We start from the raw sequence: 22,688 nt of genomic DNA on the forward strand, positions 1-22,688 counted from the left end.
TAGGACACTGTGACCGCCCCGCGAGGCCGAGCCCGCGACGCGGGGGCTGTGACCGCCCCGCCCTCGCCTCGCCCGCTCAGCGCTGCCGGGGCGGGACGCTCCACGCTCGGGGCGGTGTAGTTTCGCCGCGCGGCCGCGGGGCGGCCTCGCGCTGCCGAACCGCGCGCCGCCGCCCGCCCCGGTCCCGCCCCGCCGCCCATTGTCCCCGTGCCATGTGACCGGCGACGGTTAAGGAGCGGCGCGCGCCCTCGCCTCCCGCCGCCGTTCGTGCTGAGTCACGGCGCCGCCCGGTGCCGCGGGGAGCGCAGCAGCAGCAACGCCGGCTTCTCCATGGGCACGGAGCGCGCCCGCGCCCTGCTGGAGCGAGCGGGGACGCTCACGCTGCAGACCGGCAACCTCCTCAACTGGGGCTGCCTGCGCAAGAAGTGCCCGGCCACCCCCGGCGAGGAGGTGAGCGGGGGGGCCCGAGGGCGGGGGCGCCCGAGCCATCCGAGCGCTCCGCTTCCACCGGGGCGGCGAGCGGGGCCGCGATGCCCCCGGGGCGCCGCCCCCGCGCGTGCCCGGGCCCCGCGGGAGAGGCGGAACGGACTGCTTGGTCTTCTTTTTTTGACGTCTCTCTCGCTTTCTCTGCCCTGCAGGGGAGCCCCGCCGCAGGAGCGGGGGCAGAGATGCTGTGCAAGGGGCTCACCCCATCCCGTCCCACCCCGCTCCGTTCGGGGCTCCCCCATCCCGCCGCATCCCGCTGCATGCGGGGCTCCCCCGATCCCGGACAATCCCGCTCCATCCCGCGGCGTTCAGGGCTCGCCCCATCCCACCCCGCTCTGTTTCAGGCTCTGAAGAAACCAAAGCGCGGGGAACGAAGAATTAAAACGCTTATAAGCTTAAGTGCTGCTCGTGAGGGCAGAGGATCGCCTTGATGCTTCTTTAGCAGCGGAAAGATAGGATTGAGAGGAGCTTGCGTGACGAACGGTGAAAATTCTCTTTTCTAACCTGAGATTAATTTTTTGGCGATGACAGGTCGCAGAAAAATTAGTCGTTGCCGCTTTAAAGAGTAGAGAGGTTATTCTTTATTAAAAAGTTGAAAGAACTTTTTAATCCCCACTTTAAAGCGATTACCTTTAGCAGTATGTGTCAAAGCTTAATAGTCCTGATAAAACGGAAATCCTGTTGCCAGGAACTTCAGAACCACTCTATTTGCTGTCTTGTCCTGACGGTAATCTGGAAATGGTCGTTTAATAATCAGAAGAACGATGGGTTTGGCTGGTTTATGGAGTGGCGCTGTTGGTCCTCCAGAAGTTGCTTGATTGCATATTAACCATGCACAAACGGTGAGAAAGGTGACTGGGAGGATGATGTAATAAGAAGGAAAGAAATCATCATTCTTTAGTTTAGCTGTCATGTGATAATAACTTTTTTATTTGGCATAGCTGCACATCACAATATCCTGTGATCCGTGTGAAATAAGGCTACATTTCGTAGCAAAGGGATAGCTGTATCATGGTAAACACCCTTGTGTGAGTAGTTTCTGAAGGACTGTTAAATGAGGAGTATCTAGTGTGCACCACTAATCAGTTAAGATATTTAAATTAATTTGTTTACAGGAAAAATCTGCATTTAAATATAAGGCTGCTTGGTTTTCAGAGTTACTGGAATTCGGAAAGCCACTAATTGGCGTTAATTATCAGAAATCAATTGGCTTTTAGCTCTTCTATCTGGTATACTAAGTGTGTGTATACTTCTCAGTGGTAGAATGTAAACTAAAACTTTGAAGATTATGAACCATAACATGGGGAGTTTGGGGTTGTAACTGCATTTGGAAAAGCTGGTCAAAGCAGTCAAATGCACTGTACTTTTCACATGTGTTTGAGGGCTTTAGAGACAGAGGCTTGTGCATACTGACTGCAGTAGAAGTATGGAAGTGTGACAGCTGCAAAGCAGCAATATATAGAATATACATATTTAGCACCATCTCACTTTCCCTCAGAAAGGAAAAGATAATGTTCTAAGTTTCATCAGGCTAAAGAGTTCCAGAGTTGTGTATAGCTCTTTTAGGGAGCAGTCAATTTGTGCCTTTTGAATCAGTTATTTTTTTCTCATTTGTTTTCACAGGGTATTATTACGGTATTATGTCTTAAACTTTGTGATATCCAGTTTTATAGAGGAAGTAGGCTTCTAATTTGTGCATGGTACTAAGGACTCTCTGAATTAATGTTAGGTGTCACAGGAAATTGCTATTTAAGGATGCGAAAAGTAAATATCCACATAGTTATAAAATATACTGCTAAAAGCAAAGTATCAACTCATGAAAGTGCTCCTACCTGTGGCAGACAGCAGTCTCAGCACTGCATTTGCTTAGCCTGCAGGTAACAAGTCCCTAGATGTGCCAGAGGGATGATAGAGCATCGATACAGCTGAACATTGGTACCATATGCAGTCATAAAATAGTTGTACATTACTATGTTTAAGAAAATCCATGACCAGAATGCTAGTCAAGGTTATTTTGCATCTGTGGATGAAGAAAAATTCGAGTGTGGGGTAGGATCTGAAGGTTCAGTAATGAAGAACTTAAAAGCATTAGTGGTCCGGTACAGGGGAGTTGGTAGGCAGTAAATGAAAAGGGTCAAATTTATCTTGGAAAGAGAAGTAATTAATATCAGTATTTAGTGATTGATTCTGAAGTCTCATTTCTAACAATGTCATGGCACCTATGCTGTTATCTGACTACCTTTTAACACAAGAATCTCTGCACAAAAAAAACCCCACCATCAACACCAAAAAAATACCCAAACAAATACCCTGCAACCTAGCTCTTGATTCCTTAGCATTGTTCTTTCTTTTAAGCATGGCATTTGTCTGAGAAATTGAAGCACAGTACTTGTATTACTGCTAAAACTCTTTGTGAAAGAGGAGAGAAAAACATGTAAGTAAACTAGTTTGAACAAGTTTCAGGTGGAAGCTATGAGGAGGAATCTTCTGCGGCTGAAGGAATGGTGTCATTAGTTTACCTGCATAGTCTGTCCTGCACGCCTATGAATCACTGTATTTCTGTGCAGCTGTAACGTACTTGCACTTCAGTGTAAAAACTATTTCGTAGGTGCGGGACTGCATTCAGAAAACGCTGACAGAATGGAGCTCAAAGATCGGACAAGACCTAAATCAGGTAGGAGAGTTGTTAGGCGTGTTATCCATGTTACATGTGAAAACAAAGAAATACGCAGTTGGTTATACCTTTTAAAACATAAATTGATCTATTAGATTTCTGTAAAAGTACCTGTAGCTCCAGCCATCTTTTAAGAGTATTTCTCAACACCTCCCCCTCTTTTTTTAATAAATTTTTTTAGTAAATTGGGAGAGGTTAAGAAATACCAAAGTAAAGAAGCCTGGTAATGGCAAGTAATACAATTCCTAGCAAAATAAAAGTCCTGGTCTGTAAGCTTTCAGGTTAATTGTTGGGGCAATCACAAAAAAAAAAACACCCGAAAAAAACCATAATCTGTGAGAAGTTTGCCAGAAGTTTTAGCATGCCTGTAAAAACTCAGTGCACAGTTATCTAAACTATGGAGGTGACAAGCTAGATAGCAGAAGATCTTCCTGTTTGGAGGGGAGCTCTGAAGCGTAGCCTTGGTTGTCTTCAAAATATTTCTGAAGATGCTGAACTGGTAATTTTTCCCTTAAGAGCTAAAGACTTCCATATAATTTTAGAACCAGTCGTGGGCATCTGACATCAAGATCTTAGTGTATTTGCCTCCTCACTGTTGCTTCTGAAATTCAGCAAAGCAGCAATAGGTTCCCACCAAATACATTATTTGCTCTGTGAAATATTACACATATTTCACAAATATGTGAAATTCTAATGTTTCATTAGAAAGAAGAAAGCCTAAAAAATTTTCCCTCTGTTCCCTTGGGGTTTGTTACGTGTTCTTGTGTAATGGTGGCATCAACTGCACGCTGCTGCATTTCACGCTGGAGTGTGCTCAGGCAGTTGTTGCTGAATGATTTGTAGATCTAATCACTGCTCAAGAAGAGAAATTTTTGTCTCCAAGATAATTAAAGCTAATTATTTAGCATAAGCAAGGTTGTACTGTCAAAACATGTCAACTGCATAATTCTTTTATGAATTGTATTGGTTTCCAGTAATTAAAAAAAGTTAACATTTGTTTAAAACACTGACTTTATGGAACAACCCGAAGACTTGCTTAGGGATTTTATGGTAGAGCAGCAAAAATTAGTAAAGAATTATTGTTTGGTGGCAGAGTGGTGTCTGTGTGTATGATACAAAATTTCATGTAGGTAATAGACTTAAGTCACCTTCTGCCAACTGACGTGAGATGTCAGCCTCAGCCTAGTTTTAAATGAGGTCAGAGGGTGAAATCTCTGAAATGTACCTAATTTTTAGTTTCAAAATTATTGTTTTAAATCTGTGCTTTACAGGATTTTCACTGTAGCCTTTTCATAGGCTTTACTGAAATTGCAGAATTTTTTTATCAAAGATGTTCCTACCCAACACGCAAAACTCCTAATTCTGAGAGTGGGTTTTTTTAGCTGGCTGTGAGGCTTTTTTTTTTTTAAAAAAAAGCAAGGCAGTTTAAATTGGCACAGAGATCTGTTCACTTCAGAAAATCTGAACACTACTAAATCTTATTCCAATAACTCTTACAAGCAATTTGTATTTTTTATATTAGGGACATGTAGGGCCTTTCCTAAAGCTTCATTTTCCTGACCTCCCCTCAAGGATGAAGAAGCATTGGGTTTTACTTTCTGACATTTCTTTTTTTTATGCAAGGCTTTCTTTTTTTTTTTTTAATTATTTGAAAACATTCTCAGGAATTTACTGTCTCCTCTTGACGAGTTGTTCCTAAGTCTCATGTACTTACTACAGGAAATACTGGAGGTTCTGGAATGTACTGTAGCTCAAGCTATGGAAAAAATAAATCCTGAAGAAAGGGATGAATTGAAAGTATCAGGTAAGAACACAGTCAAAAGTCTGGTGGCATAAGAAAGGTGTCACGTGTTCTTTAATAGTCATTAATAGAATGTTCATATATGTATATTTTTTCCACTTTGTTTCTAGTTGCAAAGTCAAATTACATCAGTGCACGCTCTCGAACTCTGGCCAATCTAGAAGTTGGCTAAGGAAGGCTTGAATTCATATGTCAGATTTTAAAGTAGCTTGATATTTTCCTAGTTTAACTGGTACTCCCTCAAGATATTTTACATGTATTTTGCAAATCTTTGACTTTTCTGAAGGAAAATACTACAGATTATACTGCAATTAAGAAATAGTATTGGAAGCACATTTATTTGCATAATTTTTCCACGCTGAATATGATGAACTTGAAGGAGGCAATCCAAACTAGCACTAGTATATTTTGAGTCTCAGTAAATTGTGAAAAGGTCTGTTTGTGCTATTACATTTGGGGGTTTTACGCAGGTTGTTATGGTTATTACTTAGCATCTTGATGCTTAAGTCCTAGATTTGCAGTTTATTAGATCATCTATCTGGATGATTTCTTGTTCTGAGACAGCACAACAACTTTGAAATTTAAAGAGAATGGTGTCTTTATTGGGTGATCACTTTTCAGATGGCTGGTTTTTTTCCAATTTTTGAAGCAATTGGTGTGTATTCTAAGAGCCCTTTGCCCAAGAAGTTTTAAGTAATGTAAATAGCAAAAGTGAATGGCTCTATACTTAATAATAGCTGGTTAAGTTACTGATTCCAGTTTCTTTGAAAATAGCAAAACTTTTCATCGTTGGATCAAACTCTTCATCAATCAGAGATGCAGTTGACCTGGGTAAGTAGGCAATGCAAATTTCTGATAGTGTTTCTTCTTGACTTGAGTATTTACAAATAAAAACAGAACCTTTTAAATCTAAGAGGTGTGTTTAGTGACTGTTGCAAATATATCCTGTTTTCCTATCAGAAGAGGCCTATTTACACGTTAATTCGGTCACTAAACTTATTAAACGTGGATTGCTGTAACTTTTTGTCCACAAATTCCAGTCTGTTTCCTTGCTCCAAGCAGGAGCAAACTATTGTTCTTTAACACTTGTTAAAAGAGTGAATAGCATGTGATGTTTTGGTAACAGCAATACAAAGTCCTTACCAGTTGTTGTTAGTTGCCAGTTGTTTTTAACATTATTAACTTCACTACTAACTGCAGTACTTCAGAGATTATTTAGAAAGTAAAACAGTGCTGAAATAGTTAAGTTTTATTGAAAATACAGTACGATGGCTGTACTGATAGATAAAGTTTTGTTAGCCTAATGTAGCAGTAAGACAGCAGCACTGAACTGGAAAATTGCTGGGCATAAGGGGTTACCAAAGAGCAAAGGCCAGATATCATTCTTTTCTATTGATACTCCAGTTAATAGCCTCTTTATTTTAAGTCGTAGTATCATTTGTTAAAAATACATTGATAGAATCCTCCCCCAGAAGACAATAACTCATTTAGCTACTTAGTGTAAATATTTTTGCTGTGCAGAAGAGGCCTCATGATTTGAATCTTGAAGCTTGACTCTTTATCTTTAAAGATTTGAATCCTTAGGTCTATATTTGATTCTTTGCTAAAAACATTGTGTTTCTATCCTTGACTGCTGATACACTCATTTTCAAAGGGTGAATGGGAAGCTAGCAGAATGAAACAGGAGGCGTGGGTTTTGCTGAACTTGAAGGGTCATACTGCTTATGTTTGTGTCTCACAAAAGATTTTGCGGTGTTTCTGTTCTTCTTCCTCAGCGTGTTCTGCCCTTGGAGTTGCTCAGTTAGACTCAGTCATTATTGCCCCACCTCCCGTTGAGGATGGAACTACCCTCTCCTTGGAGTATTTGCAGCCTTATTGGCAAGAACTTGAAAATCTAGTTCAAAACAAAAAGATTGTTGCCATAGGTACTTCTGACCTAGATAAAACGCTGTTAGAGCAGCTGTATCTGTGGGCACAGGTGAGAACAAACTTCCTACTTGTAGCATTTCCAGGACAGAGTAACTGTTGTTGGCTGCCACATTGTTACAAACTTCTATTATAAATGGATTTATATATAAAATATTAATTATCCTGTTATTTCCAGCAGCTTATGGATGGTAACACTGTTATTCAAAGTGAGGGGAGCTCAAAGTGTCATTGTCAGTTGTTCAGTGTTATGTACAGACCAGCAAAGGCTGGGAACTATGGGTCTGTCCAGTAGCAGGTTCTCTGAAGTACTGAAGGTTTTAATTTCAAATGCTTTTATATTTAGGATGGAGTATAAACCTTCAGATTTATTCCAGTGATGCTGAAAATGTAGCTGTTTGCACTTTAAGCTGTTACAAGTTGAGGGATTTCCCCTTGGAAAAATGCTGATTGAATGCTAAGCTTAAATGTAAAGAGGAAGACAAGCTGTGAATGAGGTGGCACAATATTTTGTTATCCGGTGTGATTCATTGCTTCTTAACCTTTGAGTGGTGGAGGTCTGTACCTGTGTGCCCATGCTCATGTAAGCTTGTGGATTTACTGTTCTCTTGTTAGTTTTTTGAATATTCCTCTTAGAACATTTCTCTGTGGTACTTGACCACGCTTTATCTGCTGAGAGTTCCGACTGGTGTTCCTTACTATTTCCTGTACACTGAGAGGAGGGTAATCGAGGGGATTAATGACCACCTGCATGGTGATCATGAACGCAGTCTGTGCTAAGCAGAGAAAGAGCCAGTGCAAGTCCCTTTTAACTTAATCTAATTTAGACACTTACCTGAAGGCAGACTGCAAATCATATATCCTTAAAAAAAAGTTGGTTGGATTTTTTGGTTGAAGTCTTCTTGAACTAATGCTGCTATAATGTTTTTATTAGAGAAGTGAAAACAAACTGCTGCTGTTTCGGGAGCACAGCAGAAGCCAGAATGGGTTAGGACTCATCTTGCTGTGGCAGCACCTGAAGTTAGATCCTACTCTTGTTTTGGGCTCTGTGTGCTGCTGGAAATTGCAGATGGGGGAATTGCCTGTTCAGCATCATGCAGAATTGGCTTTGTTTAGATATCAAAACAAGGGTCAAAAGCAAAAAATTTCTGTTGTAATAGAAGGCATAGATGAAACAATTAAAATAAGTACCTTAATTTTTTTCTTATGAAAATGTTCTGTTACTTCCAGGTGAAACCAAGTAGTAATCAGGTGAACCTAGCTTCCTGTTGTGTGATGCCACCTGATCTCACAGCATTTGCAAAACAGTTTGACATACAGCTGTTAACTCACAATGACCCAAAAGGTAAGGCTTTGCCAGAGAAATTAAGAGAAGACTTCTAAATGCATTTATTCAGTACAAAACCAACAATAATCTTTCTCTGAACTTCAGAGTTCATTACATATGAATGCTGAACAAAGGATTCGAAAGTTTCTCCTCTGTAAAATATTTCTGTTAAGTTCTTGCTTTTGCTTCAAGAAAGGGAGGAAAAAGACTATCTTCCAGTCTTGGATAGTTTATTGACATCATTTTAATCAGAGAAATAAAGTAAATAGAAGAACAAACTACTGAGAAATTTATACTACCAATGTTCAAAAAATATGTGATTTCCACAAAACATAGTATGAAATGACAGTTGTATTGTTGAAGGCCAGTAAATTACAAATAAAAGTCTACTTGCCTAGAAGTTGTCTGTGAAATAGCGTGCATAAAAACATTGATTGTCAATTGACTTTTGAGTGGTTTGGTAATGTTAGACATTTAAAATTATTGTGCTTTAGGCAGGATTCTTTCAAAGTAGTAACTTCTTAAAATAACATTATTACAAAAAGAGGGTGTAAATTCTTTACCTGTTTTGTGTAGTGATTCACTTAGTAAATGTTTGAAGGAATTGGAGGCTTTCCTTTAGACCCTAGAACTCTGAGTTACCAGCTCCCTAGAATATTTTTGGATATTGTATTAGTTTCTCTCAACATCATCTAATCTTTTTCACTATAATAATGTCTTAAATATTTTACTGGAATTGTAAGCAATAAGCCTTTAATATTTAGTTCATTTCTTTCCTACGTTCTTCCTTATGACCAGCTATTGATGATGATGATACTTTTCCTTCCTTCTCCTTTCTTCCCATTCCCCTGTCAAAGAAAAATGATATATGAAATGCTATTATGAAGTACATGCCTTATAACACCACTGTTACAACTAATGAATTTCATCAGCAGTGCTGTGGCAGCATACAAAATGAATTGCCATTCAATCTGACAGTTTCCGTGTCCTGTGAAGTGGAAAGTGCAACTTGCAATTCAGTAAATGCTCTCTATAGAGAGTCATGAAATGAAGGAGAAGAGGGTTTGGATAGAAAACAAAGCAAGTAGTGATTCCCTTATGCATTGTTTACTACACTTAACTTCTCTGTAATGTTCAGCTGAAGTGTAATGAGAGTATCTTTTGGGAACGCTCCTCATCAAAGAGATTGTTCCCTTGACTGACTTCCCAGAGGAAAGTAGGAGGATTTGTACTTGCCTTCTTTTTCTGCTTTGTGGCATTTAAGCCCATTTTTCTTAATGCTTTCTGGGCTTGTGGTTATTATAAGCTCAGTTATGGGAAGTGCTATAAATGTTTAGTTTACAATGACTGCAGAGATGACTGAGAACGCTCAGTACTTTGCTGATTTCAGCCTTATACTTTACTCGCCTCTGGTTTGTCTAGTTAGCTTCTCAAATTTTCATTTCTTCCTGCTAATGGCTCTGCTGATGAACTCCCTTTGTTGTAGAAATCTCAGTTAGTTTTGTGGGAAATAGTGTTGCAAAAAAAGTGTCCTGAGCATTTCCTCTGTAATATTCAGCTGCTCTTATTCCATGTGCATTCCACAAGAGTGGATCTGTAGAGTATATGGCACTGCTTAAGATTTTTGACTGTAGGAAAAGGCTTCTCTTACTAAGTTTTGCTTTTTGCAGCTGTTTATATGCCATTATTTAAAGCACGAATATCCCTTTTTAACTTCAGAATTACTCTGTGAAGCAAGTTTCCAAGAAGCTCTTCAGGAAAGCATCCAGAATGCGAAAGCACACGAGTGGATTCCTTTATGGCTTCTCCGCTATTCGGTCATTGTTAAAAGCAGAGGAATTATCAAGTCCAAAGGCTATATCATGCAAGCTAAAAGAAATGCCTCTTAAAATATGTTTGTGGGTTTTTTTAATGGCTTACTGTTTCAATTTCTTGGAGATGGGGGGTACATTGCTTTTTTTCATAGAAACACTTTTACAGCATTTGTAACAAAGACCAAAAGTTGTAATTATTCAGTGTGATATCAGGAAGAGTGTCTGCAGTGTTCTAACATTATTTTTCTTTCTTAACCTATTGACCAGTTCATTTGAAATACAAAATATTCTGGGTCTGCTTGTTTTTAATTGAAATTATCTATAGAGAAACAGTTTAAAATATTTTTCTTTGTATGACCAGTTCACTGTAAAATTATCATTATATTTTAGCTGCCATTAGGTAGTATAGAGAAACTTATATATATTTTTATTTTTTGAAAAAATGAATTTCTCCTAAATAATAGTTACTTATCTGTTAGGTACATAGATTTAAAGCATTCAAGGACTAGTTTTTTATAGAAAATTGACATCTTTGATGAAACATTACCCCAAAAAATTAAACTAGTAACTCATTACTTGGTATGTATATAAAGGCAAGTCAGCTGTTTAATTTGTGTGGATCGGAAAATTGATTTATTTTTAATATAGTGTAAAAGACCACTAAGTTTCAGAAAAAAATGAATCTTCCAAATTACTTTCTGTTACTTTAATTCCTTCTGGCTTCTTTGTGCCTCAATATGCTTTGTTTTGTGTTTGCACAAGTGTGATGGCACTATTGGAAATAGAAAGTGTATTATTGTGTTAATGTTTAAAATAAGAATTGAAAACAAGTGATGAAAAAACCTCTTAATCAAAAATTGAGTCATGCCTGTCCTCTCAACTGTGGCTTGTTTTTTGATACTTACGAACTACGCAACCAGAATTGGCCAAGACAGAACACACAGTAAACGACGCTGTTCACTATAGGATTATTTAACATGGATGGATTCTCTTACGGTTGCCAAGGAGATATTGGTGCTGAGCACCATTCAGAAATGATGCAGGCAGGGGTTAGGTTGAAGTTAGGTATATTTCCATTTGGCACTGGCAATCCTAGAGATTGCTGCAGCTGAGGCAAGGCTTCTGGTTTAATGTAGTCTTTCTGTCAAAAAGGCCTTTTAATTTCCTTGGCCTTTAAATCAGAATAGATAGCAAAAGCTCAACTTGTAGTTCAGCAGGAGCTTGGTACTGTATAAAATAGTTGCTTTCCTTTCGATTTCATGCAGGAGCAGGACTTCACACTAGTAGTACCCGTTAACTTAGTTGTACATACTTTGTGCTTTGGACTGTAAGGGAATGAATTGTCACCAACATCTTTCAAGTTCTGTCACGTAGGCAGCTAGTGAGATCTGAATGCTTTAGGCAGGGTCTGGAGTGTCAGCTTCCTCTAATCCATTCCACTACGTTAAAGGATTAATGTTTTTCAAGATACCTTTTGAGTCCTCAAGTACCTGTACGCAGCGAATACTGGGAAATTCCTCTGCACTTCTCCAGTTTTGCTAAAGGAGAGAGAGAGGGGGAACTGGAACTGCATCAATAAAAGTTTGATTTTCTTTTCCTCCTATCACGATGTAGTCTTTTTGTTTTTTAGCATTGGGTTGGCGTGTATCAGGATTTCAAAGTGACACGGGTGTCACTTTAAGCTTCCCTACCAGTTTTGCATGGTGCTGCTGCCCATGGTCCATGCATTCCCTCTGCGTGTGGCATTGGACTGGCACCTGCTCCAGTTTTATCAATGAAAATGCTACGGAAAGAGAACTGTGCTAAAAGCCTGCACAAGATAAGCTCATGGGGCAGTTATTTATTTCCTTTCTGTAAGCTGCTCACAGTTCGCTTGTTTTAGGAGTGCGCACTTTTAAGTCATGAGAACTTCAAGTTGTGGTGTCTTGCTTCTCTAAAGCGTGGTGCCGTGAGAAGCCAGAGTCAATAATCAATGCCAATTTGATTAAGTAAGATATTTTATTGTGACGTGGGTGCACAGGTGATAACTACACCTAGTGTGTGCAACGTCTGGTATAATTCACAAAGGCTCTATACAGCCAAAGCATAAACATTCATCACTTTTCCTGGAACAGATGTGTCTATTATAATCAGTTCCTGAAATTTATTTACATAAGTTTCCTCTCATTGGCTCACGCATCCTGCCTTCTGGGGGTCTTCCTGTGTCTCTGGATGAAGGCTGTAGGTCTCCCTCGCAGTTGAACTCTTCAACTCTCCTTCTTGCACGTGCTCTTAGATTTCTTGGGCCCCTCTTCAAGATTGCATCTGGTCCTAGCCAGTTCTTTCTCTTATGATTGCTCTAGACCCTGTTATCTGGCTTAAATAGATAGAGTCACATTCTTTCCCATTCTTTCTAACTGAAGCTTTACTAAAAGCCCTTACTTAAGCATAAGTATCCAGGCACAGGCGAGCTATAAGTTATTATTCAAGCTAATCCTACATTCTGTACATAATATTCAGATATATACTAGGTTAGCAACTTATGCCAAATCATTTCTTCTTTTAAGTGGCTGCTCATGTAATGCTGTGGGATTAGAGAGAATGTATGCATCGGAGCAGGAGATGGGATTGCCTTCTTTCAGACACTTCAGTGTTTGAATTAGAATCAGGGAATCACTAGGTTGGAAAAGACCCCTTGGATCGTTGAGTCCAGTCATTCCTATCTGCCACTAAACAATGTCCCTGAGCACCTTGTCTACCTGTCTTTTGAATCCCTCCAGGGATGGTGACTCCAGCCCCTCCCTGGGCAGCCTCTGCCAGTGCCCGATGACCTCTTCTGTGAAAATTTTTTTCCCGATATCCAGTCTGACTCTCCCCTGGCAGAGCTTGAGGCCATTCCCCCTTGTCCTGTCCCCTGTCACTTGGGAGAAGAGCCCAGCTCCCTCCTCTCTGCAACTTCCTTTCAGGTAGTTGTAGAGAGCAATAAGGTCTCCCCTCAGCCTCCTCTTCTCAAGGCTAAACAACCCCAGCTCTCTCAGCCGCTCCTCGTAATACTTGTTCTCCAGCCCCTTCACCAGTTTCGTTGCTCTTCTCTGGACACGCTCCAGAGCCTCAACATCCTTCTTGGAGCGAGGGGCCCAGACTACCCCCCAGTTCCCACAGCCTTTTGCTCTGTGCCTTGTGCGAGCCCCGCCCTCCCTGCGGCACCGCCGCCGCTCGGACCCCGCCCCTTAGGAGGCCGTTCCTCCATCGGTGGCCACGCCCCCTCCTTCGCGGTCCCATCGCCCCACGCGGCCCTGAGCGCCGCAGCTTACGCCGGAAGGGGTGGGCGCGGGCGCAAGATGGTGGCCACCAGGCTAACGGCACGGCGCGAGGCGCAGCAGGCCGAGGCGGAGGTGAGGGGCCGGGACGAGGGGGCGCGGGCAGTCGGGCTCCGCCGCCGTGCGAGGTGGCGGCGGCGGCTGTAGCAGCCGTCTTGCTAGGCGCGGCCTCAGGCGCGGCCCGGCTTCGTGCACTTCCGAGTGTGGCCTTCGCGCCGGGCTCCCGTGAGGGCCCGCCCGGGCGCCTTAAGGCGTTGGTTTGCGTTTCTGAACGCGTGTGGGCGTTTCTCCCGCCTCTACCAAAGCGCGGTAGGCGAACAGGTGAGTGGGCGATGGCCCCTTGACGCTTCTTCCTAGGGGTACGAAAGGCACCGTCAGCTTTAGCAGGTCTTTTAAGACGGGTTGTTAGTGAGGCCCTGCTCGTGCACTCGTTTTGTTTGTCGATAGCACGCTTTTTCTGCTCCCTTTCTAGATGGTAGCTGCCGAAATCAGCACTCCTGTGCCTGTCAGGATGACCAGAAGGAGAACTAAATCAGTTCATAAGCCAGAGATAATTCAGGAATCTCAGACCGAAGACTTGGAACATGCAGAAACAAAGTCAGATGTCAGTGATAGCTTAGAGATGCAGAGTACTAGGAATGAGAACACAGCTTTTCATTTAGCACAATCAGTTGCTGAACCGCAAGCTGGAGGGGATGTGTCAGAAACAGAATCCAACTGCTCTTCTGTGTCTGGTCTTCAAACACCTTTGTTTGTTCGAGTAACAAGAAGACGACAGATTGTAGTTCCTTATCAATCAGATTCTCCTGACAGAAGAAAACAAGACAAGACAGCTTTTCTTAATAACTTAAACAGGATTATGGATGAAGATGATGTCTCTGAAGCTGAGTCTTGTTCCTCTGCTGTTTCTGGTGTCCAGGTGCCTAGTGTTACCAGAACTACAAGAAGCAGGCAAAGTAAAAAGAAATTGCAACCAGATACAGTTTGTGAAGCCCAGACTGAAGATATTTCTGATGCAGAGTTGTGCTGCTTAAGTTCTCACGTGGAACCATCTATCACTACCAGACGAATTACTAGGAGAGTGCAAATGAAATCGCAAGCAGCAAATACTAAGAAGGGAAACCAAATTGTTTCAGAAGATGAGAATTTAATTGAGGACACCATTAAATCTGAGCCAGTAATAATTTCTGATTCTAGACCTGCTGTAGAACTTCCCTCTGACACAGAAGATATTTCCTCTGTCACTGAGGACGATAAAGAACCCAATTTGCCTTCCAAATCTGCCAATACAACCCCAAGTGAAGATGTTAAAGAACAGGTTATGAATGATGTGACACCCAGCAGTCTTACAGAAATGAAGCAAAGCGCCACTGAATCACCTGGAAAAAAAGCATTAAAAAATACACAGTCTGCTGGGGTAGATGATTCAGAAGAAGCATGTGGCCACATACAAGAACAACACAGTAAAATACTTGTGAGGGAGGGAAAAGTAAAGTGTGTTACTCTTTCTTTGACTGACTGCATGAGTCCCAAACAATTGTCAGAATCCCAAGGGCAAATAACGCCAAATGAAAGTAAAAACATTCCAGAATGCAAAAGGGCAGATGCTGAGGCAGATGCACAGCAGTCTTTTGCCCATGTTGGTAAATTAAGAAAGAGTGACCAGTCTGGTGCAGTAAGCAGCCCACAAAAGGACATAGCTGTTGCACAAAGCACTGATAGCGCAGGTGGTTGTGGGGTGCTTGAAATTGGCGTAGACAGTGGTGAAGGCCAAACAGGAGAATTTGCTGAATCTCTATCACACAGCAGTGACAGATCAAGCACTGGAAACAATTCTTTTGCATTGTTTCTGAGCAAAGGTGAAAGTGATGAGTCTGAAAATAGCGATGTAGTGGACATAGATACAGCTGAGGTTGATCTGTGTATGGAAGAGGCAGGCGAGAGGACTCTTTCCCAAAAAAAATCTTTAAAAAACAGTTCACTGCATGCTGAAGGGCTTTTTGTGATTGATACTGAGCCTGGCATGAGTTCTAGCCAAAAGTATTACCTAGATCATCAGGTAGACCAAGGTAGTGATGCTGAAAGCAGGCGTGATGGAAGTGAAAAAGGTGAAGAAGCCTCGGATTTGGAAGAGGTTGAAGAAGACTTGATAGATGAAGATGAGAAAGATGAAGATGATGAGTTGTTGAAAACTAAGACTGACGTGTAAGTATCTTCCTAGGGATAAAGAATCTGCATTTCATTCAAGTGTATGTACGTGATACGTACACTAGGTGCTAAATAATGTGAATAAATGAGGGAGTGGTCTCGTCATGTAAGTCATATTGATGTGAAAGGTGGGGTTGCATGGATTATAAAATATAATCCATAAATTGAGGGTTTGGCTTTTTTCACTTTTGTACGTAGTGGAACGGAACTCTCTGAAATACTTGAGCCTCTGGAGGCCTTGTATTTGTTTGGCTTAAAAAACAGACTGTCAGGCTGACTTAATTGCAGGTCACAGTTTTCTGAAGCTGATTTTTTAGTAATGGATATAAATAATGAAAACTCCAGTAAATTCCTTATGTGTTGCTTAAGTAGATCATGTTTTTTAATCCTAAACAGTCACATAGGATTGGCGTTGAGCAGTCTGATTTTAGTGGGATGTCCCTGCCCATGGCAGGGGGGTTGGAACTAGATGATCTTTAAGGTCCCTTCCAACCCTTACTATACTATGATACTACGATACATATGCTTTCATGTTTTCAGTTCTTCTCGTGCTGTGGGATGGTGAGACTTCAAGTGAAATCAGCCCGGCATAGAATAGAATAATTGAGGTTGCATGGGACCTCTTTTGCTCTTGTAGTTCAACTCCTGCTCAAATCTCTTTATATACTTTGTAAATTTAAAGCATGATACTCTGTCTGGGTTTAATAAATAAGTCTTAATCTTCTAAAACCTTCAGGTAGGCCAGGAGTCTTGTAAAAAATTAGCCAAGCGTTCACTGTAAAGGCGTGGCAGGAGATTAGTCACAGTTTAATAGAAAGTTGCAAAGGACTAGTTTTTATAAGCATTCAAGCTACAATAAATACCTGTTGTTTCTCATTAGATACTACCATATTTTTCCATAGTACTTTATAGCTTTTAAGTATTCTTGTAATCAGAAACCTTTTTAGTCAGCCATAGTATGTTGTTTGGGAATACATTCCTCTGGCTGCCTGAATGAAGTGGTGAAAAAATGTGAAATATACCAGCTTTGAGATGTATAACAGCATTATTCCTAGTACTGCTCTACAGGCAAGGGCTTAAACATTCCTAGAGTGAATTCTGGCTTTTTTTATACTTTTCACTGAGAGCTGACAATATTTTTACTACCCATATGATTGTGCTTTTGTGGGTTTTTTTTCTCTTTAGCTAGCAAGCTTCGCAGTGTGTAGAATAAGGATGCTGTTCATGAGTTCTTTTGGCAAGGTTAAGTGAATTAATTCAGTTTTATAGAAGATAGTAATGCCTAAGGTAAGAATACAGCATTAGAGGTAATAGGAAAGATTTGTGGAAGTGATTCCGCAAATGTAATGGCATGAGGTTTTTTCACCCTCATCTTCTGTTGCCTATAAATTATGTATTACTTCTAGATACTGAGACATAAAATCATTGCAGAACTGAATCTAAGTGGGGAGAATAAGAAATTTTTTTTTTCTGTTAATTTTTCTCTGAGTCCAGTAGAAGGTTTAGCTATGTGCTTGTTAAAACATTCTAACCATTAACTATTTCTCTTTTAGTTTACATCTTTCCAGCAGCATAGACCCTGGTTTGAATATCAAGAAGCTTGGAGGTTTATATATTAGTTTTGATGCAAAAAAACAGAAGCCTAGACCAAGTGTAATTAAGCAACTGAAGGAGAAAAAGAAGGACCAGGTAATGTGTTTACAAGTGTGCAGTTATCTGAGACAACAGTAACACAAAGGTGTTAATTTAATAAGGTTGGTTTACTTCTTTTTAAAGAAGTGTCCTGCTTTACTATTTGCTGAGACCTTCCATGCTTTTTGGCCCAAGTGTGGATTTATGTTTGGTTTCAAAGGTAAGAATGTAAATATATATGATGCTTCAGAAACTGAAGAGCAATGCAAATACCAGCATTATCTTGTAAAATAAAACAAAGCTGATTATGCCTGCAGTCTTGCTAATGGTACACGAGCTGGAGGTCTGCTAACAAGATATTTATAGAACATGGAGTTGTTTAGGTTTGAAAAGACCTTTATGATCATTGACTCCAACAGTTAATCTGACGCTGCCAAGTCCTCTGCTGAACCAGGTCTCTAAGTACCACAATAAGAATGAATTCCAGTAAATAAAGGTCTATACTCTCCCTAATAGCAGTTTTATTTCAAAAGCAGCTTTTGAGGTAAAGGGAATGTGTTATTTTCAGTGAGACTTTTTTCTCACCCATGATAGCCCTCTTCATTCTAGAGCATTTGCCATCTCGCTTCTGCCAGAGCTAGCCAGCTGCTCTCTCTTGTTGGCCAGGGTTCTGTTTTGAAAATCCCTGCTACGTTTGATGTGGATCAGAGAAGCTGAAGTATTGTATTGTAGTGCTTGCTTAGATTCTTCATGATTTCTTTAGTAGGTCCTTTAAATATGGTGAAGCAGTAAAATTTTTGTCAGTGAGATGACTGTCTAATGTTGAATTCTTACAGCTCTTGCAGAATAGTATAATAACTCCAGACTTTGAAAAAAAGGAATGTGTGCCACCGTTCAGGGAATCACTTCACCAGCTGAAGAAACAGCGCAGGGTAAGTGAAGGACTGATAACGCCTCAAATAACAGAAAAATCTTTGGGTGAAAGCCTCATGCTGGGACTCTGCTTACACAGGCCTTCTTGGAAGTCAAAGGTAATGTGCTCAAATGGTACCAATCTGTCATTAATACAGTGCTGGTGGCTTTCTTGTTTGGAGGGTCATGCAATACACTTTTTAAAGATACAGAGTTATGTTCTGAATGCTTTATCCATCTTTTGGAGGGGAGAGTTCCCTCCCCTCCCCTGTCCTAGGCGCTGAATGTAAATTTATTATTTTTCGGTATCACATCTTAGGCGGAGCGAGAGAAAACAACAGGTGATGGCTGGTTTGGTATGAAAGCCCCAGAAATGACAAGTGAACTGAAAAACGATCTTAAAGTTTTGAAGATGCGAGCTTCGTTGGACCCTAAACATTTTTATAAGAAGAATGATAGAGATGGTTTGCCCAAGTACTTCCAGGTAAGGAAGCAGCAGAAGTTGACATTGTACTGCTGAAGTTTTCAATAGCTATTCTTATTCTCTGCCTATTTTGTAGGTAGCCTCTTATGTTCTTTTAATTTCTTAGCTTTATTTATTAAAGTTTTTTATTTGGCTGCAGTTTACTACTGCTTAACTCTGTTAAATACGTGTTTATGCTGTGCTTCTTTCATCTCAGTGGATCTCATAGTACTGAACAAACATTCTAAACCCTCAGCGGACTAGATTTTTACTTTGTATTAGCCTTTTTAAACAAATGTATAGAAAATAATTAACCTTTATTTTCTTACTAGCTAATACAGTTTGAATGGAGACAACTAGCTTTGTGATCAGCCAAAATTTCTGCTGCTGTAGCTCTCAGCTTTGCAGTGGTTTGCACAAAGAAAATACCTACTGCAGAAACCTTAGAAATAGGCTTCCATTTCCTTGTGCCTTTTTAAACAGCTGGTGTGCTTGAGGGCATTTAATTTCTTAAAATTTTACTTCACTCTAAAGGATGGGCCTAGTATGTTTTGAAGTCTATGAGCATAGAAAAACTTGGACATGTTGCACACAATAAGGTCTGTGCAGGTCTGTTTTCATTACATGAAACATGTGCTTTCTGTATCTCCACTGCTAACCTGAATCATCAGGACTGGCTGACTTGAAAGCTGGACAAAATGTGACGCATTCCAGCCCTGTATTAGAGCTGGATTAACTGCTGTGGAGCCGTATAGCAAAACCACCACAGTGACAGGATAGTGAAGAGTTGAGATGGTCATAAGGGAGTCCTTTCCGTCCTTCGGAAGATGTTTAAAAGTGAAGGCTTGGATTTCTTTGTGAATACAAATGTTGTTGCAATAGTCCAGTGTTCAAAACTCTACAGTGTTAAAGCCTAGGCCCTCCTCTGTGCACTAAACGATGAGACAAAAAGTGACTTTACGTACAAAACATCGCTTAATCCTTTTTATGCTTTGCACTTTCTTCAGATACCATTCTGATCTTCTCTGTAGATTGTTTCAGAGGATTTAAACAAAACAAAAAAAAAGCAAAATCAACTTATTGCTGTACAGTAAGAATGTTTTCATTTTGGTTTTCTAGGTTGGAACTGTGGTTGATTCTCCTATAGACTTTTACCATAGTCGAATCCCTAAGAAACAAAGGAAAAGAACAATTGTTGAAGAGCTGCTTGCAGATTCTGAGTTCAGAAGGTATTTAAAAACAGTTTTGTAATTCTAATATCCTAAGAGGCAAGTATTTTTAACTATATGGCTTTATTTGTTGTTTTTATTCAGCTTATATGAGGTTTTTTTATACTTCTTAGTCTGTTTTGGCACTGGAGCGACACTGCCATTGAGAAGATCTAAGGGACAGGGGAAAATTAGACTGAGACAGCATATTTTTTATCTTCATAAAAGGATTTTATCCAACTTGGGTCATTGCTGCTGGCATGCCCTCTTAAAATGTCAGTGCTGAAGAGATAGGAATCAGCCCTATTCTGGTTCACTTCTAAAAAAAGTCTCTGTGCAGGCTTACACCAAAAGCCCAGGGCTCTGAATGAGGGATTTAGGTCTATGTATGAACTTTTCATTGTTGTTTAAAGACTGATTAATTTTTCTTGGCATTAATTGATAGAAAAGTGCTGAATGTAATTTTATGAAAGTTAATGTGATTTCATTTTAGAAGCGTGTCAGGCAGCAGCCTGTCAGAGGAATCAAAGTTGTGCTGGAAGTTTTACTAGAGAATATGATTGGATTAATTAATGTTTGCCAAACCTACAATTACTGGAGCACATCCATTAGTTTATCCATTTTGATATTGGTTGTTACATGATGTTAATCTGCGCTGTTGTCACCTACTGATATGTTTTCTTGGAAGTAGTACATGACTGGGGATTAGAAGGTTAAGTTCAGGCTGGGAAGGCAAGTTAGCATGGCTATTTCTTAACCATTTTTCTGTCTTGACCTGATTTATAATGTATTTATTAGAAGCAGTTTTTTAAAATCAAGATATTTGAAATTTGATCAGTTAATTTATGTTGTGACTACTAAGGGCTTTAAGCAGATACTTTAGTATTAGTGCAGGTATTTGTCAGGTTTCAGTCTTGAAATTAAAAGCCTCGGTACTGCTTAGTGTGCAGTGATCTGTTGTGGTACAGGTACGTAAGAATCTCTATTAGAGGAGCTAGCACCTCATATTCAGTAAGTAGATCCTATTCATTATTTAGTGCAAATCTCATCTGAGCTCTCAGTCTTGAGTAGAGAAAGGCTGATTATCTTGAGTTTGCTGAGAAGGCAATATAAAAATGGGTAGAATTTGTCCATAGTATTGCTGGAATTTATAAATCTTCCTGCTATGCACTGCAGCAGCAGTGTTTCAGTGAACTCTCCAAAATGTGGTTGTGTATGCAATGAGGAATCCCTTGGTTTTATCGAAATTAATGATTTCTGAATCAAATTTACTTCCAAAATGAAATTATGTACATTTATTGTTAATTCAAGTGGTGATTTCCCTTTACCTATCCATGAATGTGCAAAATTAAAGAAATCTAACTCAGAAAATATGAGAAAAGTCAGTTTGGCAAATTATCTGTAGAGTACTTTCCATGTTATCTTTTCCTGAAATTTGGTTTATAATGCTTAAAAGTAAAATATCTATTTTGTTCAGATATAATAAAAAGAAGTATCAGGAGATCATGAGTGAAAAAGCAGCTTTTGCAGCAGGGAAGAGGAATCGGAAGAAGAAGAAATTTCGCAATTAAGACTTGAAGAAAAATAAAGAGCTGGAACAACTTATTTGTTATAAAAGTTTTTACAGAATGCTCTGGTTGTGATGTTTTTTTCTTTTTTTAATATTGCAGCTCATGTGCAAATTGAGGTTTAGGGAATGTCCCGCAATGAGAATTTAGAAGGGAGCTTTATCAAATTATCAGGTGTCTACATTTAAATTAATTTAAAAATGAAAGTTAGTTATTTTTTATTTAAATTAAAATTTACTTTAAAAGATAATGATATGAAAGCATACTGTTAATTCTGAGCACAAAATACAGCTTCATGGGTTGTGGTCATTCCAGGTTTAAGTCTTTGGCATCCATTACGTGCCAGAACAAATTTTCCCATGTCTTGTCAGAGGTGCTGCTGGGGAGTTCTGTAATAGAAAATATTGAGAAGTAGTTTGGTTGTGAAGGGTTTATTTCAACATTGACCATAATGGGCTTGAAAACGTCCTGGAATTCAGCATACACACACACGCACATATATATTATAATATAATATAAATAATATATTATAATTTATATACACTAAGAAAATAATAAGATTTAAAATGCATCTTTTTTAATAAAAATAATCTAAGTATGTTATTACTGTTATATTAAATTTTAACATTTGGTCATATATTGCTTTTATTTATTTTTACCATTTGATAATGATCTTTCTGAAAATACTTTGGCAGTGGGATCCATTAGTTGTGTAGAGTGCACACGGTGATCTGACAGCTGACTTGGAATAGTCAGAGTGAGTTTGGAAGGCTTCTGCTACCATTATAGGACCAGAGATGGCATCAGTCCCCTTTAGTGACAGTTCATAACCTGTTGTGATTGTGAGAAGAGAAAAGCAAGCTTTACTGTTGGACAGCAACCAACACCCCGATGTTTGTTGCTGAGGCTGCTCAGTAGTAGTTACAGAAGTTGCTTAATGTACAACATGGCTAATAAGGGATTTGTTTCACATTCTATATATTTTCCCTTATTTTGCTTCTTCTGACATCTGCTTTGCCACACACTGTGCCCAGCAAGTGCCCGTGTTGTTCTGTGTGAGCCAGGGGTGGGTTGTGCTGGGCAGTGTTCGCTGGGCTGCAGGCTGTACTCGCAGGATGTCCTTTGCCGGTCAGCTATTCCCTGAGCTCATGCCTCAGCCTCTTCTAGTTGAGGCACGAATTAGTGGACTTTTTCGTCACTACCGTTTTCCATAAAAGCACGGCAGGCAGTATTTTGGACTCCTCTACCTTTCAATTAAATTTGATTGATGTTGACATAAAGTTTAAGTTGCTGGGGAGAGAGTAAAAACAAAATGTTCATTGTGATTGAGTAACATTATCAGATTTTTCTGAAAATACTCAAGAACTTTA

General features: G+C 39.9%; 2 protein-coding genes across 3 annotated transcripts; both read left to right on the forward strand.

Annotated features, from left to right (window-relative positions):
* Positions 1-162: 162 nt before the first annotated feature.
* Positions 163-11,619, forward strand: GCLM (glutamate-cysteine ligase modifier subunit). Of its 2 annotated transcripts, none has more exons than XM_054073388.1 (7): positions 163-450; positions 3,095-3,160; positions 4,880-4,964; positions 5,736-5,792; positions 6,737-6,939; positions 8,118-8,232; positions 9,885-10,078. In XM_054073388.1, exons 1-7 carry the CDS (start codon positions 331-333, stop codon positions 9,944-9,946), a joined length of 708 nt encoding a protein of 235 aa, XP_053929363.1. In that variant the 5' UTR covers positions 163-330; the 3' UTR covers positions 9,947-10,078. The 2 variants fall into 2 exon arrangements, with proteins under 2 accessions (XP_053929363.1, XP_053929362.1); XM_054073387.1 differs by having other exon boundaries at positions 174-450; positions 9,934-11,619.
* Positions 11,620-13,280: 1,661 nt separating this feature from the next.
* Positions 13,281-21,723, forward strand: DNTTIP2 (deoxynucleotidyltransferase terminal interacting protein 2). The gene is made up of 7 exons (XM_009563502.2): positions 13,281-13,402; positions 13,800-15,532; positions 17,089-17,224; positions 18,004-18,099; positions 18,399-18,563; positions 19,662-19,771; positions 21,228-21,723. Exons 1-7 carry the CDS (start codon positions 13,349-13,351, stop codon positions 21,319-21,321), a joined length of 2,388 nt encoding a protein of 795 aa, XP_009561797.2. The 5' UTR covers positions 13,281-13,348; the 3' UTR covers positions 21,322-21,723.
* The last annotated feature ends 965 nt before the right edge of the window (positions 21,724-22,688 follow it).

The sequence above is a fragment of the Cuculus canorus genome, chromosome 8, assembly GCF_017976375.1.
Source record: "Cuculus canorus isolate bCucCan1 chromosome 8, bCucCan1.pri, whole genome shotgun sequence".
Classification (NCBI taxonomy): domain Eukaryota; kingdom Metazoa; phylum Chordata; class Aves; order Cuculiformes; family Cuculidae; genus Cuculus; species Cuculus canorus.